General features: G+C 30.7%; 1 protein-coding gene across 5 annotated transcripts; it reads right to left on the bottom strand.

Moving 5' to 3' along the window:
- Positions 1-3,308, bottom strand: LOC133317077 (heat shock factor protein HSF30). 5 transcript variants are annotated; one of them, XM_061518887.1, is made up of 4 exons: positions 2,855-3,308; positions 1,704-2,647; positions 1,520-1,588; positions 1-1,425 (listed from the first exon to the last, which is right to left on the bottom strand). In XM_061518887.1, exons 1-2 carry the CDS (start codon positions 3,158-3,160, stop codon positions 1,775-1,777), a joined length of 1,179 nt encoding a protein of 392 aa, XP_061374871.1. In that variant the 5' UTR covers positions 3,161-3,308; the 3' UTR covers positions 1-1,425; positions 1,520-1,588; positions 1,704-1,774. The 5 variants fall into 5 exon arrangements, with proteins under 5 accessions (XP_061374871.1, XP_061374872.1, XP_061374870.1 ...); XM_061518888.1 differs by having other exon boundaries at positions 1,520-1,585; XM_061518884.1 differs by having other exon boundaries at positions 7-535; positions 1,195-1,588.
- Between the last annotated feature and the right edge of the window lie 13,178 nt (positions 3,309-16,486).

The following is a 16,486-nucleotide window of genomic DNA, read 5'->3' as shown; positions in this document are numbered from 1 at the left end:
AAAAATTCTTCGTTCTATAATATGTACTAAGCAATTCTATTACATCAGTGGCACAAGAATCAAAATAATAATCCCGCTCCCTCTCTAGTAAATTAGCATTTGCCAGAATTTAGAAATTTCTGCCATTTGCCATTCTAATGTGGCCACAGGTTAAACCCTGTTGAGTAAGTGCAGCCAGAAAAAGAGAATGAGGCAATCAGTATTGGGCTCGAGAAGCAGCGCGAATGGACCATCAGTTTAGTCCAAGGACTAGTTGGACCAAAAGGAATAAAGCCCAGCCTAAGTGGCTAAAGGATTATGTGGTATGAGCAGCAGCTGTGAGCTGAGGGTGGGGGAGTTTAGCATGGTTGTTAGACGGTTTGTTGGGGGTAGAATCTGTTGTTAGAATCGGATGAAAATGCTGGTTTGCTGTTAATGAAAATAAGAAGAAATATTTTTATTCATTTTGTTTTTAGGAGGACCCTCTCCTTCGACGAGAGCAAGTGCTGGATCTATCAGTTCTCGACTTATCTGCCCCGCCCACGTAAACCCTTAGCTAAAACAGAGAACAAAACTACATCACAAATGTTAAACGACTAATGATAAAAAATATATAAATAGAACATACATCAATATAAAAATAAAAAAAACTTATATTTAATCTTAATCTTTTATTCACTAATTCATTAGCATCCAACAATATAAAGACAAAAATAAATCATGAGTTTTTACAATTACCTATTTTAATATTTTTCTCTTTTTTCTTTTATTACCATTTATTCATTTTTATATAATTATAACTTTTCACATAATCATATCATAATTTTTTAACATAAACAAATCAAATCTATTTTGTATAATTACCTAATTTTGAAATATTTAAAAATACTAGTTTTTTCCAGTTCTTTGAAAATTTTGACCTACATATTTTGCTTAGTTACCTAATTCTGAAATATTTCTCAGTTGCTTTCTGGTTTGAGGAGACGTTGCAAAAACTATCAATGGATTAGATAAAATGATGAGATAACAAAAGATTAGGAAAAAAAAAAGTTGTTCACAAATAAATCAGGTGAAAAATACAACTAATCCCAATAGCGTAATTGATACAAGCAATTTATAACATGTCCAAAGTTAGTCATTTACTACCTTCAGCTGAAAATCCAAAAAGCAACTCACAAAATTATAGAGACAACAATTTAAAATTAAATACTCAACTACTTATCGATAGATATATGTAATCCAGTGGCACTCGAGTCAGAAAATGTTGACACATGAAACGAATACCCAGGTACTAAACAAAGAAATGTACAGGGAGGGCCACTGCACAAGAACCCTCCTTTAACACTGAAAATTTGACAATCTAGCAAATTATAAGCAGACTAATACTACATCTTTTCCCAGTCAATCATTTCGATAACTTCCTTGAACATCTGCTTTTGATATCGCCTGCAAAATGTACAATATGGTTACAAACAGGGTAACAAAATAAACATAAAAGTATCGTCAGTACAAAGAATACTCAGCTAATCACAAAATTTACGTTGTTTAACAAAGGATACAGATAAAGAACAATATCTGTTGGCCTCTTCTGCAACTACCTCCTCCCCTGCTGCATACAAAAACATTCATATTCTACATCAATTATTCAATTACGATTACAGAATTTATCAAACCATAAATATATATTAAAAAAAAAAAAAAAAAAAAAAACAATAAAGGCGTACCACCATAGTGCAAGGGGAATTTAGTTGCAGAGAGCAAACATACTAAAATTTCTACAAACACTTCATATCCACTAGTGTTTGGACCCAAGATAACCCATATGGTCCACAAGATTCCGCAAGTCCTCGGTCCAATCATCGTGCTTAGCTACCAAATCCTCCACTGGCACATCAATTTGGGAAAAATCACCAATTACAACTTCATCCTCAGGATTCCCAGCAACCAAGTCTTGGTTCAGCAAGTCCTCCCATATAGCATCACTGGCTGAACTCAAATTACTACCACTGGCAGTTGGAACTGAACTTGATGTTGTGTCTTTAATTTCACTGCTTGAATCATTATCATAAGCAGATAAGAAGAATGTCTCCATATCAGACTCAAGAGTTGCAAAGTCTTCCTCCGGTTCTTCTTGACTTGGAAAGTCCACAATTGGTTCCTTAATTGGGACTGCCACAGTAACAGGAACTTGTTGCAAATTCGCAACGCTTGGGCTTGCAGTTAGTCTCCGCTTACGCCTGGTTTCAACACCCTGCAATAATTCTTTGTTCTGAGCATTCCTCTGGAGGAATTGTTGAATGAAAGATTGATTATTGAGTGCTTTGGCAAGGAAAGTCATCATCTGTTGATGTTTCTTCTCTGTGGTTTGCAATCTAGTCCCCATGTCAGATAATAGCTCCCTTGAGTTGTGTTGTTGCTGCCTCAACTTCACAATTTCTTCCATTAACACCGTCCTGTCTCTCCTCAACCTCTCAAGTTCACCTTCCAACCCATACTCACCCAATTCAACAACACAAGTGCCCCCACTTCCTCCTTCTCCTTGCAATTGCATTCCCTGTGACTGTGTCACATTTCTTCTTCTCTTTATGGTCTTCAACAACTCCCTCTGCCCTGCCAGAAACCCTTCGTTTGCGAATTCCCATCTATCTGGATCAACTTTTCTAAAACCCTGTGCACATCCATTTCCAAAGTTGAAGTCACTGTTTATAGAATCACATAAAAGCATTCAACTAATTAATCAAAATACATAGATGACATCAAATATTCCTAGTTGAACATCTTGTGTTTTTCCGAAATACTAGAATTTAAATTTAATAAACCTCGTACATCATTGAATAAAATAAAAAAAAAAAGAAAAAAAAGAGAGAGTACTTACATAGGTGTTGAGCTGTCGAATGAAGCTGGAGAAATTGTTGTGCTTGAAGTAACGAGGCAAAATGGTGGTGGAGAACTTGTGAGAATCCCAAACAACGAAACTATTGCGAGCAGTGCTCCACGAAACAATGGAGTCAGTGGATGGATCTTCGACAACGTCAAAGGTTTTGGTGAGAAATGGAGGTGGACCTGCCTCGTGCAACCCTTTCATGGGCTGTGGGGAAAGGTTTGAACTTGCGGAAGAAGACGAAGATGAACCACCTCCGCATACCACTGTTTCTTCCTCTTTCACTCTATTTCCTTGCATTTCACTCTTTCGATTTCGATGTTAAAACTTTTTTATTTTATGTTCTTAAAATGGAAACTGAGTGTGGTGAATACTGAGAGAGATTTGCAAGTGACATTAATTTGAAGCAATTTTAAGGCGCTGCTGGAGCAGGAAGATTCTAGAGAAAGTGGAAATTATTTGGTTGGCGTTTCCTTTTTTTTTCCCAGAGATTGTCAGAAGGTTCTGACATTTGTCATTCTCATGTTCATCGTGGTCATAGATATTTTGTTAAAGTTCTGGAAACTGCTCCACCCACTTATCCAAAGCAGAGAGTGACGCGTGTCATTAAAGTGAGAAAAACGTCCTCACCAAGTAATCTGAATTCTGAAGGCTCTCCACATGGAACATGACTAAAGTGTCACGTTTGGACAAAAAAATTACCAGATTGTTACGTTAATAGTAAATTTTGTCAAAATATCATGTGTCATAATAGTAAATGCCACATGTCGAATTTCTCAAAATTTGACATGTGGCATTTTTGGTTCTGACGAGGCATATTTCGCTATACTGTGTAGCAAATTACTTGCATGCATAATTCGCTATACTGTGTAGCGAATTATGCCGCGTGGAATTTTGGCAAAATTTACTGTTAGCGTGACAGTCTAATAATTTTTTTGTCCAAACGTGACAAAATAGTCACTGTTCCCTCCATGTGCTCTATTTGTGTAAATATTTTAGGTATGTACTGCTCAATTGATTTTGTGGGAACAGTGACCATTTGACCACGTTTGGACAAAAAACTTACCAGACTGCCACGCCAACATTAAATTTTGCCAAAATGCCACACGGGATAATTCGCCACACAGTGTAGCGAAATATGTCACGTCAAAACCAAAAATGCCACATGTCAAATTTTAAAAAATTTGCTACCCTATGTAGCGAATTTCTCAAAATTTGACATGTGACATTTTTGGTTCTGTGCATTTTGAAGTGGCATATTTCGCTACACTGTGTAGCGAATTACTTGCATGCATAATTCGCTACACTGTGTAGCGAATTATGCCGTGTGGCATTTTGGCAAAATTTACTGTTAGCGTGACAGTCTAGTAATTTTTTTGTCCAAGCGTGACACTTTGGTCACTATCCCGATTTTGTGTAAAAGTCTAAATTACAGATTTAATTTAATTTATATTTTTAAAAAATTAATATAATTTTGTTAGTTTGTTTAAGTCTTTAAACATTGAATAATTTAAAAATTAAAATAATATTATTTTATAATTCATTATTATTAATAAATTTATTTATTTTAAAATAATTAAAATGATATTAGTTAATTTGTAAGTTTATAGTCTATGATCTATTTTTTAAATTGTCTTTTTAAAAACTCTGAGTCAATCTGTTTTATTTAACTATACATGATGAGTCGAGTTTGACCTAATATAAATTAGGTCATGGATCTCTGTTAGGGCATTGGCTCATTTAGCCTCTCGTTAATATTTATTAAATCAAATTAATATCTTATCAGCTTCATGTTAACCTATTTTTGTTTCTATAATTAGGATCTAAATATATCATATGTTATTATTTATCTAATCTAGAAGAGGATGAGGTCTGATGGGGATCAGAATCGAATGTTCCGAGGATAATTCTTTAGTAAGTGATGTTAAAGTCCAATCGAGCTGGTTACATGGCAAAAGCACATACAACGGCAGTTTGACAAAAGAATTGTAGTTAATGTTACTTTGGACATATTTAATGATTTTTTCTATAGAAATCTAAACTTTATTTTAGTAGATATCCAAAGTCTAACTTTTACAGCTGTTAAAAGTTTAGTTAATCTATTTATTTTGCTCCCTTAGAATAATCTCTTTAAAAGGACACTAATATTATCTCGTTTATAGATTGGTTCATGTACAAAACTCATACATATAATAAGTCTGTTATGCAGGAATTAGACCAATCTCTATAGAGGAATTGAATTAGCGTAAAAATTATTAGTTTCCAATTTATAAGTAGCCACTAAAGAAAAGACAAAACAACAAGGTTCGAAAATTTATGAGTGGAACTAATAAGTTATTTCCCAAACTTATTATCTCGCCCAATGGCAGAGCCATCTTGGGATAGGGTGAGACTTTGGTCCAAATAAAATTTTGAAAATTAGTCATGGTTTCAACGTGATTAAAGAAATGTGGCTAGTTTGCAAGTTTATTTCAAAACTTTAGTCACGTTATAATGTGGTTAAATAACCGTGATCTGAACTAAATTCTTTTAGCCCAATTGCTATGCTGGCTCCGTCATTTATCTTGCCCAACACAAATGCAGAGGAGAAAAATCAGAAGATTGTAAAAATCAGAGCCACTGGCCCACTGGCATTGTGACATAGCTAGAAACACAGGTCCTTCTCTTCTCTATAACCCACGTCTGTAAGTAATATGTGACACGGTGACCATTATTCCTTGTCATAAAAAATTGATTGCGATCAGTTACAATATAGATTACAAATATTTGGCCAGTAAGTAATATGTAAGTAATTAAGTATATACCTCTGTATGTTTCTCAGGTTCCAAGTGATTTTTTGTAAGCATGTAAAATGGAAAGAATGGCTAAATTTTAACAAATTATATATATTATATATAATTAATTATAATTTGGTTCGGGTTAAAATTATAATTAGACCCTATCTTAAAATTAAAACATATTTGGTGAGAGATTTAGATAAGTTATATTAGGTTATGTGTTCAATTCTCATTTGTATAAAAAAATTAAAATATATTTAACAAAATTAAAAAATACTTAATAAAATTATAACTTTTTTTAGTGCTGCCTGCCTGGGTGTTCTGTATTTAACATAATTTAAATACAGAAAAATATTTCTACAGTTAATGCAGATAAGTTATCTGTATTTACTTTCAAAACGACGTCATTTTGGGATTGAAATATTAAAATATTATAATTATAAAGACCTTAATAACCCTGAAATAAATTAAAATTACAAAAATATCATGATTTCCGCCACAAAATAACGTCGTATTGGACTTATTACAAATAACTTATATGCAGTAACTGCAGAAAAAGTGAACTCATTTAAATATATTAAGATATGAATTAACTAAAATTAAAAAAAATATATATATAATTTTTTGATCCGAGCTCAGATTGAAGCTGACTCTGCCACTTGTTGGAGAAGAATAAAAAAAGAAGTAATAGAAAAAAATTCACAAGATAATAACTTACTTTTGAAGGAAAAAAATTCAGAAGGGGTTTTGAATTATTATTATTTTATTGTAATATCGGAATTGATTAATGGGGCTACCTTGAGATCGAGAAAATAAAAGAAGAAGAAATTAGGCTTCCGTCCCGCGCGTGGATTCTGACAGAATCGCAATATGGATCAGTCCAACTTGCCAAATAAACAGGCTTTAACCAGACCCAGAAAAAACCGTGAAATACTGAAGCCTAAAACCTAAACCCAACAGCATTTTGATAAGCTTATGCTTAATCGATAAGTTTAATGCACAAACAACAGGTCTGAAACCCCGACCCAAAGATTGCATATTCAAACCAACAGAATGACCCCGACCTTAGCATTTCCTACTTGGATCAGTGCCATAAATCAACAGGTTTTTGGACTTGGCAAAATAAAAAAAATCTTTATAGTATAATCGAGTTTAACTCAAAATAATGAAAAGTTTGTCGATCTAAAAATAAATAAAACATCAAGTGGCCAAAACTATGACATAAGCTGGTTACACCTTGCATAACGGTTTTAGGTCTCTTACCCCCTCTACAAATATCATTTTCCTCCATTGTTAAAGGGGTTGCGTATTTATGTACTAAAAAAAAAGGGGGTTGCGAATTTTATTTCCACCATTACTCTTTCTCTTTGTTACTCAAAGGCTGACCCAGTAGGCCAGTACTATACAGTATACACACATGCACATCCTCTTTCTCAGACTTGTCCGATGATATCACCATTAACATCCACTAATTGGACTCTCGTATTCCATATTTCAGCTACTTTAATCCACTGAACATTAAACTTATTTAACCCATTCTTTAGTTAGACATTCTATCCTTACCACATTCCAGATCAATTTTCAACATGCTAATTTGGGGGATGAATTAAACATCTATATTTTAACATGCAATTTGTTAGGGATGATGTATTGATAATCAAATTATAAGCTTCCGAGAAGCTTTTATCCATGACATTCATATAAGGAAATGCAAATTTAAAAAATTATTTATAAGCATATGATGGGAATTACAGTTTTTCAACAAATTACAAAAAAAAATCGAATTTATTATAAAATTATTCTTGCAGAGACAAATTCAGATGACGAAAAAAAATTTAATACATGAGGACTATGAGTGCTCCCTTTCTCATTTAGACCTGGTTTAGCCATTGAATGCTACCGTCGATAAAAAAAAGACGCTCGGCTACCTCTTGGAGATTGACTCCTGTTGGTAAGTTCACATCTCCTGTAGTATCCCTATATACTCTAAAAAGAATTTCTAGAAAGCCTCTGCCTCTATCGCTTGATTGAAAGGATCAGACACTTTCCCCTACTTTTGACAGCAGAACGAAAGATTTATATTATTCAAATAAGGGCCAAATCCCGAAGAATTCCTTCTCTTGTGATTATGCTTACAACCAATAGTTTGTAGAGAATTGGAAGAGGTTCCTTCTGATCCTAGAAAACGTCCGAAACAGTTTTCCTATCCACAAATTTCTTAGTGAAGCAGATTCTAGGATCAGAAGGAACCGCTACAATGAGCCCTGGTAGAATTGTTCTTTTTGGAATTGTCATTTTAGGTTTGATCTTTCTCTTTCGTCTTGTTTCTTGTTTTTCAACAAAGAAAGGGTCGGTGTTTCATCTTATTAAATAAGGATTTTTTTTTCACTCAAACTTTTTTTTTTTTTTTTTTAGAAAAAAGTGTTTGTCATTTTAAATGGCATAAAATTATATGTCATTTTAAGAGAGAGATAGACACAAAAAAAATATTTTTTTATTTAAAATTTAAATTAAAAAAATTCATTTTCTCCTCCATAATTTTTGTTTCTTGTGTTTATCTCTCTCCTAAAACAACATATAATTTTATGCTATTTAAAATGACAAACATCGAACTTTTTTTAATATTTAGTAAAATAGAGTATCAAATTTGGTGACAGGGGTGCATTGAATTTATTTTCTCAGACGAGGAATTCATCGCACGACACGAATGATACCGTGCAGTGACGTGAGACTGCGTAACCCATGTGCTTCATCAACAATCCAACGGCGCCCACAGATAAGCATTGCAAATCACCCAGCAATTCCCCCAATCTGAGAAATAGTATGCATATGTGATGGAAAAAATCACCCACGCGAATAATGACATCAGTTCGATTTAATTTCAGAGCATGAAAGTTTGAATGTTAGCAACTAGCAAGTGTTTGACGGTTTGACCATTCCCACTCCCGCTCAATTAATAAAAATTAAGATAATACAAGACACAATGATACAGAAAAAGAATTTTATTCATTCAAAAGAGGAGCAAAAACGCATTAAAACTTCTTCCGTACACGAAGTATAAGTTAAAGAGTTCTATTTTTTTATATTATAGAAAATAAAATTATTTTTTATATAAGTAATACATGTGTAATGTTACAAACAAATGAAAGAAGTTATGGAGAGACAAAAATTTGAGAGAAAGAAATAAATTTAAGGAGTGAGAAAAGTTATCAATGAGCCCCACATCAATTTTGGTATCTGCAGGAATTATTTTCGTTTTCCTATAACATAACACATATATTATCCTTTTTATATATGGATTTATCATCTATCATTTATATGACCACAAAAATTTTCCTACACACACAACATTTTGTGGGGCCCGCAGCAAAAAAAAAAAAAAAATTCGGCACGCAAAACAAATCTCTATAACATAACACAATCATTTTTCCTACAACATAACTCTTATAAAACCCTTTATATATACATAAAAGTATGTGTGATTTATGTAAGATCATATGAAAAAAAAAGAAAAGAAAAAAGCCCTACACTCGTTTATATATATAAGAAATAAAATTATCTCATACAACCGTTCTAAAAAGGTTCGGGTCAAAATTAATTGTCGAATTTTCACATAATATAATTTTTCAATTGGATTTTATTTTATAACTATGAATAATTCACTATCAATAATAAGCTTTTTTAAATATCTTTTTAGGGATAATATATTGTGTCTATTTTTTTTTTTTTTTTATGTCTACTCTATATACTTATCTCTCATATCATTAGATCAAAATTTCAACTAACTTTTATTCTTTCTCTCTTTTTTTAGGATTATGATCCTACAATATGTTAGAAAGAAATAAGTAAAATATGCATAAAAAATGTTAAGCATAATATCTTATTCCATATTTTTATGATATGTATTTTTTTATAGATTATTCTCTTTAGTTTCCCACAAGAGGAATAAAACTGCATTTTTTTTACTTATTTTAAACGATTTATCTAATTATTAAAAAAAATAGCTGTAGTTTTAAGTTAAAAACTAATTAAAGAAGGCGTAAACAAATAGGTCCTGAATTCTGTAATAACTAAGCATGTTTAGAACGTATTAATTTTAAGATTTTTTCTTAATTTTCTCACATTGAAATTTTTACTATAAATTATTTTTAATACAAAATAAATTAATCCAAACACGTACTTGTTTGGGATTATTAAAATTGTATTAATTTTATTTCATTTACATATTAACTTTTATGATTAGAAATTACTGAAAGATGAATAATTTTTTTTAATCTTTGCAACACTTTAAAATCAAGTCAAATTTATATATTCTGATTGTTTTACTTTCGTATCTTCATTAAAAATAAATAAATTGATAAAAAATAAAAATATTAATTTTAAAAGACAAAATCTAACTAAAATTTATCAGAATTTTTTTTGATAAAAAGTTAATAATATTTTTAAATACATATGGCTTAGATTAAAAGATCTTAATTTATTTTTAAAACTATTTAAATCAAATAACTATTTAAAATTAATGATTCCAAACGCAGAATTTCGTCGCCATGATTTATTCGCCAACATTGCTATCAAGTTTTCATGAAATTATTTCGATATTTTTTTTTTGTTGATATGGACACCAAGTATTGTATTTATTGTTGGTTTTTATAATTTAAATTTAAATTTTTAAAACATTTTGTGTATCAACTAGATAAATTAAGGGTTCGTTCTTTTTTGTAATTAATGCAGATAAGTTATCTGCAGTAAGTCTAATACGACGACGTTTTGGGGCAGAAATCATGGTATTTTTGTAATTTTAATTTATTTCAGGGTTATAATAATCTTTATATTTATAATTTTTTAAAATTTCAATACCAAAACGATGTCGTTTTGAAAATAAATGCAGATAACTTATCTGTATTAACTGCATAAATATTTTTCTCATAAATTAATGTAGTCATGACCTATGAGAGAGAACTGGTCAGCATGAGAAATAAAAGAAGAGGAGGTGAATTCTTTTTTTATATATTAGCTTATATTTTGTGCATTATGTACTTTTTAAAATTAGTTGATATTGAAAAAATTATAAAGTAAAAGCATATTAAAATTGGAAAAAATTATGTATAATTAAATCAAGATCGAATGTAAATTTTATTATAAAATAAATTAAACGGTCTACATATTTATTTTTTTAGAAAAATAACAACTTAATAATTAAGATATATATTCTCAAATTAAATAAATATGTTCTAATTTAATGAAGGGAGAATGTTTTCTCCAACTGTAGGAGATAACTATCTCGTACAGATGTGCCTATATGCTGTAATTTATTTACTTTTTTATTTTTCTTTAATTTTTGGGCTCCACATCTTTTTGTTAGTATAGAAAAAAAATCTCCTCTTATGTTAAATGAGAGAAACATTACAAATATAATACATGTCTGTAAATAAGAGAAATTATAATACATGTCACAACTAAAATATAACATGTAAACTTGATATAATATTAACAGAAAATGTAAATGTTAAATTATGACAATGTCACGAGTATTTCTTAAATTAATATTTATTACTATTAATACAATAAAATATTTTAATTATTGTAGAATTTTATTTATATTAATACAAAAAATTAATAATATAAGTTAAATATTTTTAAAAGCATCCTACACACAATTCATATTTAATACCAGTACAGTAATTATTTTAAAGTATCAATAACAAGGTGACCGGGGTTACTGTATGATTGGATTGAAGTAATACATGAAATTAATGGAGGGAGTATACGACGAGTTAAACTGGTTATTAAATTTGTACCTAACTTTGGCCAACGAGGAAGCAATAATAGGAAGGAATCAAACTTGGTTAATGCCCGAACCATAACACATGTGACTTTCCACTTTATGGGACATATGCTAAGTAATTAAGTTAGATCCACAAGATATGTTTATTCCATAAGTTTTAAGATGGAGACACAACGAGTCACGACAGAATTAAAATGGAACAGAGTATCAGGCATGAGTTGTGCTGATTACATAACTTATAAAATCAACCACTAATCAAAAGTCCAGGTATTGAACCCACCGAATGTCAAATCCATTTAAAGCTTAAGCATTTGGTGGTAGTTGTATAATGACGGAGTCTTTTAAAAAGTAATTTAAAAGTATAATGCTTGTATTTTTTTTTTTTTTTTTTTGTTCCCGTCGTTTGTGAAGAGAATTAAGGAAGCTGTTTTAATAAATTAATTTTCTTTTTTAACCTCCGTGTCAATGAGAAAAAGTTAACATTATATACCAAGTATACAGTATACTTATGAAAAGTAGAATGCTGCCTACCATCTTAAGCTTGAAAACTGAATATGTGCAACTTTTGCACAAGCAAAGAGGTGGTAAAGTAGATGGCCCGTCTCGTCCCGTTTCACTCCGCTATCAACTCGTTAAAAAATGAGTCAGCCCATCCCGTCCCGCTTTTGAAAGTGGGCTGAAAAACTCAGCCTGCCCCGCCCCGTTTGACGGGTTGGGAAGGTTGGCCCGCCAGCCGAGCTTATTTTACACTGACCTGCTTATGCCCGTCATCAACCCGCCAAAAAATGAGTCTGCCCCGCCCCGCCCCGCTTTTGGAATGGGTTGAAAAACTCAGCCCGCTCCACCCCATTTGACGGATTGAGTGGGTTGGCCCACCGAGCCAAGCCTGTTTTACCGGCTCTACAAATAACATACTAGTTTTATTTATTTTATAGTATATTAACGGGGCTACACTGTTATATATATTCTACTTTCCAAGATATAATAATTCTTACACTTAATATAAATGAATTTCCGAGCTCGCAACGGATGATAACTTATAACCTGCAAAACAACAAATTATCAAAATCCAAAATTTTAATATATTTAATATAGGAAAAAATAAATCTTTATGTTGTAGGAGAATTCTAATCTCATATCATAGATACATCAAGTGTGAGACCCACCTATTTAAAATAAAATAAAAAACAAAAAAATGAGTAGCACATTTTTTTATAATAAATGTAAGAAGGGCTTGTTTTCTCATGCAATATGAGAAAAATAAATTCCTTTAATATATTAATTATATCTTATGGGGATCAGGTCCACTATAAAAGATTCAGTCAAACCCCGAACTTGAAATAGGAAATTTTAAGTATTTTTTAATATAAAATGAAAAATATCTTATCATTATTACTTTCATTTTAATAATATCTTATCATTATAATATCAAGATAACAAATATAAAATTGTACAAAATATTTATTTTTTTTGTTCTTAAAATACCTGAAAATATTTAGACTGAACGAATACAGCCAGGCAGAGAATCGGATCCTGTCAATAGCTATAGAATATTGGCACAACTGGCAGTATCAAGTGAAATATCCACAAGGATGATATGTAGATGATGAAATTTGTTACCTCGGATGAGATGAGATTGTGCTTGTTCTAATTTTTTTTTTTTAATATAAAGCTCGAGCCTAACTTATTTTTTTTTAGACTTGACTAAACATTTTTAAATATTTAACCTGTCTGCAAAATCTAGAAGTATTTAAATAAGTCAAAAACCTATGTCTAAATAGATCAAATAAATTTATATCATGAATATATATATTATAAATATTAAAATAGACCAACGACCTTTTCTGAAACTTGGTTTTTTTTTTAAGCTTTTCAGTAAATAAAAGTTTAGATTAGAAGAGGACATATCCCTGACAAGGTCAGAAGAAATAATCAACTTCAATACAAGTTTATAACGTAATTATATATTGCCAATAAAAAATGAAATAGAAATCGAACTTAAACCAAAGTTAGAATTGGTGCTTGACTTATTTAATTAGGCCAGACCAATGGACATCTTAACATATTTTCACCCTAACCATAATTTAAAATTCATTTATTCCATAATGTTATTTATATATTATATTTATACATTATTTTTAATTATTGATAAACTAATAAAATATATTTCAAAATATTTGTTTACTTTTATTTTTTAAAATTAAAAAATAAATAAAATTAGCATTAAGGTTTGCGGATGATGGATATATTATTCGCACCACTTTCTCCTATTTTACATATTAGCATCAATGCACCATCCTTCTCATTTGAAATTCTGACATCACCCTATTCAATATAGTCAAACGCCAGCAATAATATAGTCAAATTAAAAAAATAATAAAAATATTATTATCAATAATTAGGACCCGTTTGGTTTTTTGTTAAAATTTATAATATATAAATAATTTTACTCAAAAAAAAAAAACTCAAATAAATTTTTTACAATCTTTTTAAAAAAAAAAATTAAAATTAAAACTTCTTAAAAATTTGTTAAAAAATATCATAATGATATCTTTTAAAAGGGGAAGGATCTCAAATCTTAGTCGTTAATTTCTATCAATCTGACGGTTATAATTTATTGGATCAAACTTATTAATTAATCGGTTATTTCAATTAACGAAAATCAACAATTAAGATTTGGTTTCAAAGTTTCTATCCCTTCTTTAATCTCTTTATCTAAATGCATACTTATTAAGCAATGATTTTACTTTTTAAATTTTTTAAAATAAAGTATGATAATTAAATGAATAATTAATGAAATTAGTTTACCTTTTAATTTTAACATATATATATATATATATATATATATATATATATATATATATATATATAGTACAATTTTAATATATTAACGGGGTGCTCTTCAGGTTTGACCTTGTGGGTATCATGCGGTGACCACGAGTGCTGCTTTCACACACAAGAAAAGAAATACTTTTGGTCCTCTCGATCTTCCACATTACATTTGATCCACGCAGCCACGTCACATATTCCCATTGATTTCAGAATCCGCTCATCCAATACCACAGCAAGCTTGCCGTAGAAGAAAATCGCAGCAAACCCAACTTCAAAGTGGAACATTAAACCACGTCCTCACCCTTGTCGTCTAAGGTATATATCCCATCCCTCGTATATCTTTCTTTTTTTTTTACGCACCTCTCCGCTCCATTACCAGTCTCTACACCTTCTCATTTAAAAGCTACCTGCATTAATTACAAATTTTTAATCCACGATACAGTTTTTCAAACAAGTTGTTTCATTATATATATATATTTTTAAGTACTTTCAATTTATAACTTTTGATGTTATCAACGAGCCAAGTATATATACGTATATATATTCTTAATCAAAGCTGTTGAATTCGATAATCACCCTAGTCCCTGGGCTAAAATTAAGAAATTAATGCGTAGTATGATATTTTCTTCAATTAAAGACGCAAAGCCACATAACAAACATTAATCATGTTCTCAATCACCCGTTCGTTCATGTTCACCAAAAGTCTTATATGTTTATCTTCATCTTCACTGTAGGGAGACAAACGGGTTTTGCTTCAAAATAGCTGCTATTGATCAGTTTTCTTTATCACTGGAGGATTATTATTTAAGGAGAACAAAATTTGGGCATTTTCTCCGTTCGATCGAATGATGTTATTATAAATAAGCCAAACACGATCCTTGAAACGGGAACATAATATTGCATGTTCATTTGTGTATTATATAGCAAGTTGCTAACTCCATTGTTCAAACGAGATATTCAATTATTATAATATTTTAAAGACAAGTTGTGTTGAATGAAACAATCAAGAATCGTATTACATTGGTGCAGGTTATATTTACAAACTTTTTTGTTTACAAACTACATTAAGTATGACCGGTCATACTTTAATCATGCAGTGTATAACCGGTCATACTTAGTGTAATTTTCAAAAAAAAATTGTAAACTGATCCTATCCCTATTATATGTAGTAATAAAATAGATTATTAGGAGCAAAGACACTAAAATGGAAATGCAGATGATGAGTAGGCAAAAGATACATGCTGAAAAATACATAACTAAGAAAAGAAAAGAGATAGAGTGACGTAGAGGCTGAAATCATAAAGTGCAGTTTTATATACAAATTTTGTTGGCGAATTGTAAACAATTTTGGGATACATTACTTTAAAAGCTAGCTCAAAAGGTGAAAGTGTCCAAGGCCTTATAAACTCCACACTAATGGCACATATAACTAATACGAGACTATATATCTCAACACGCCCCCTCACTCAAGAGCCCTTTGGGCTAGAAGCGTAGAAATTGCACATGCCCATTTTTGGTTTACCTTTTTGTGTTTTTTTCTTATTTTAATTCCACTTTTTTTAAAGCGGAAGACGGTGAGGTGAGACTCTGATACTAGGTAAAGAATCTTGTCATAGAATATTTGTTAAATAAGTAGAATAATTAATAAAATATATTAAATTTTTCCTAATAAATATTTAAATGTTTATTGTTAAAAAACACTATTTTTAATTAAATACTTTTATTTATAAAAATAGTATATATATTTATATTGTTAATATTCTTAGGACATCGATTGAATGGAACCTTTTTATTTGAAGGAAGGAATGGGCTTCGAAACGGAGATGCAACCGTTTCCTCACAAATTTTTGGTGCTACCGTTGCATTAAGATTTAGTGCATCTCATCAATGAGAACATTACACATCATAGGAGAGAAAAAAAATTGTCAGAGAAAATAAAACTTTAACTGACATGTAATATTTTTATTAGTGAAATGTACTAAATCTTTATTGCTACAGTAGCACTAAAGATTTGTTCCCTCCTCAAACACCACATGGCAGACACACCATCACATCATATCTACCACCATCAACGGTGCACCTTGGCGTTTGATTTTGAAGGCTCTTTCTACGACTTTTAGATTCATAAATGGTGGGGACCACAGTCCACAAGGTCACTCCCTTTCTTCCTCACAGCCCAACCAATACCATTAGCATTAGCAATACCTTTACCATCCGAGGTGGCGTTACGTC

This window comes from Gastrolobium bilobum, unplaced genomic scaffold, assembly GCF_033153095.1.
Source record: "Gastrolobium bilobum isolate Gb01-03AN ecotype WA unplaced genomic scaffold, APGP_CSIRO_Gbil_v1 utg5255, whole genome shotgun sequence".
NCBI lineage: Eukaryota > Viridiplantae > Streptophyta > Magnoliopsida > Fabales > Fabaceae > Gastrolobium > Gastrolobium bilobum.
Note: the sequence above shows the minus strand (reverse complement) of the source record. Positions and strands in the feature narration are given on the sequence as shown.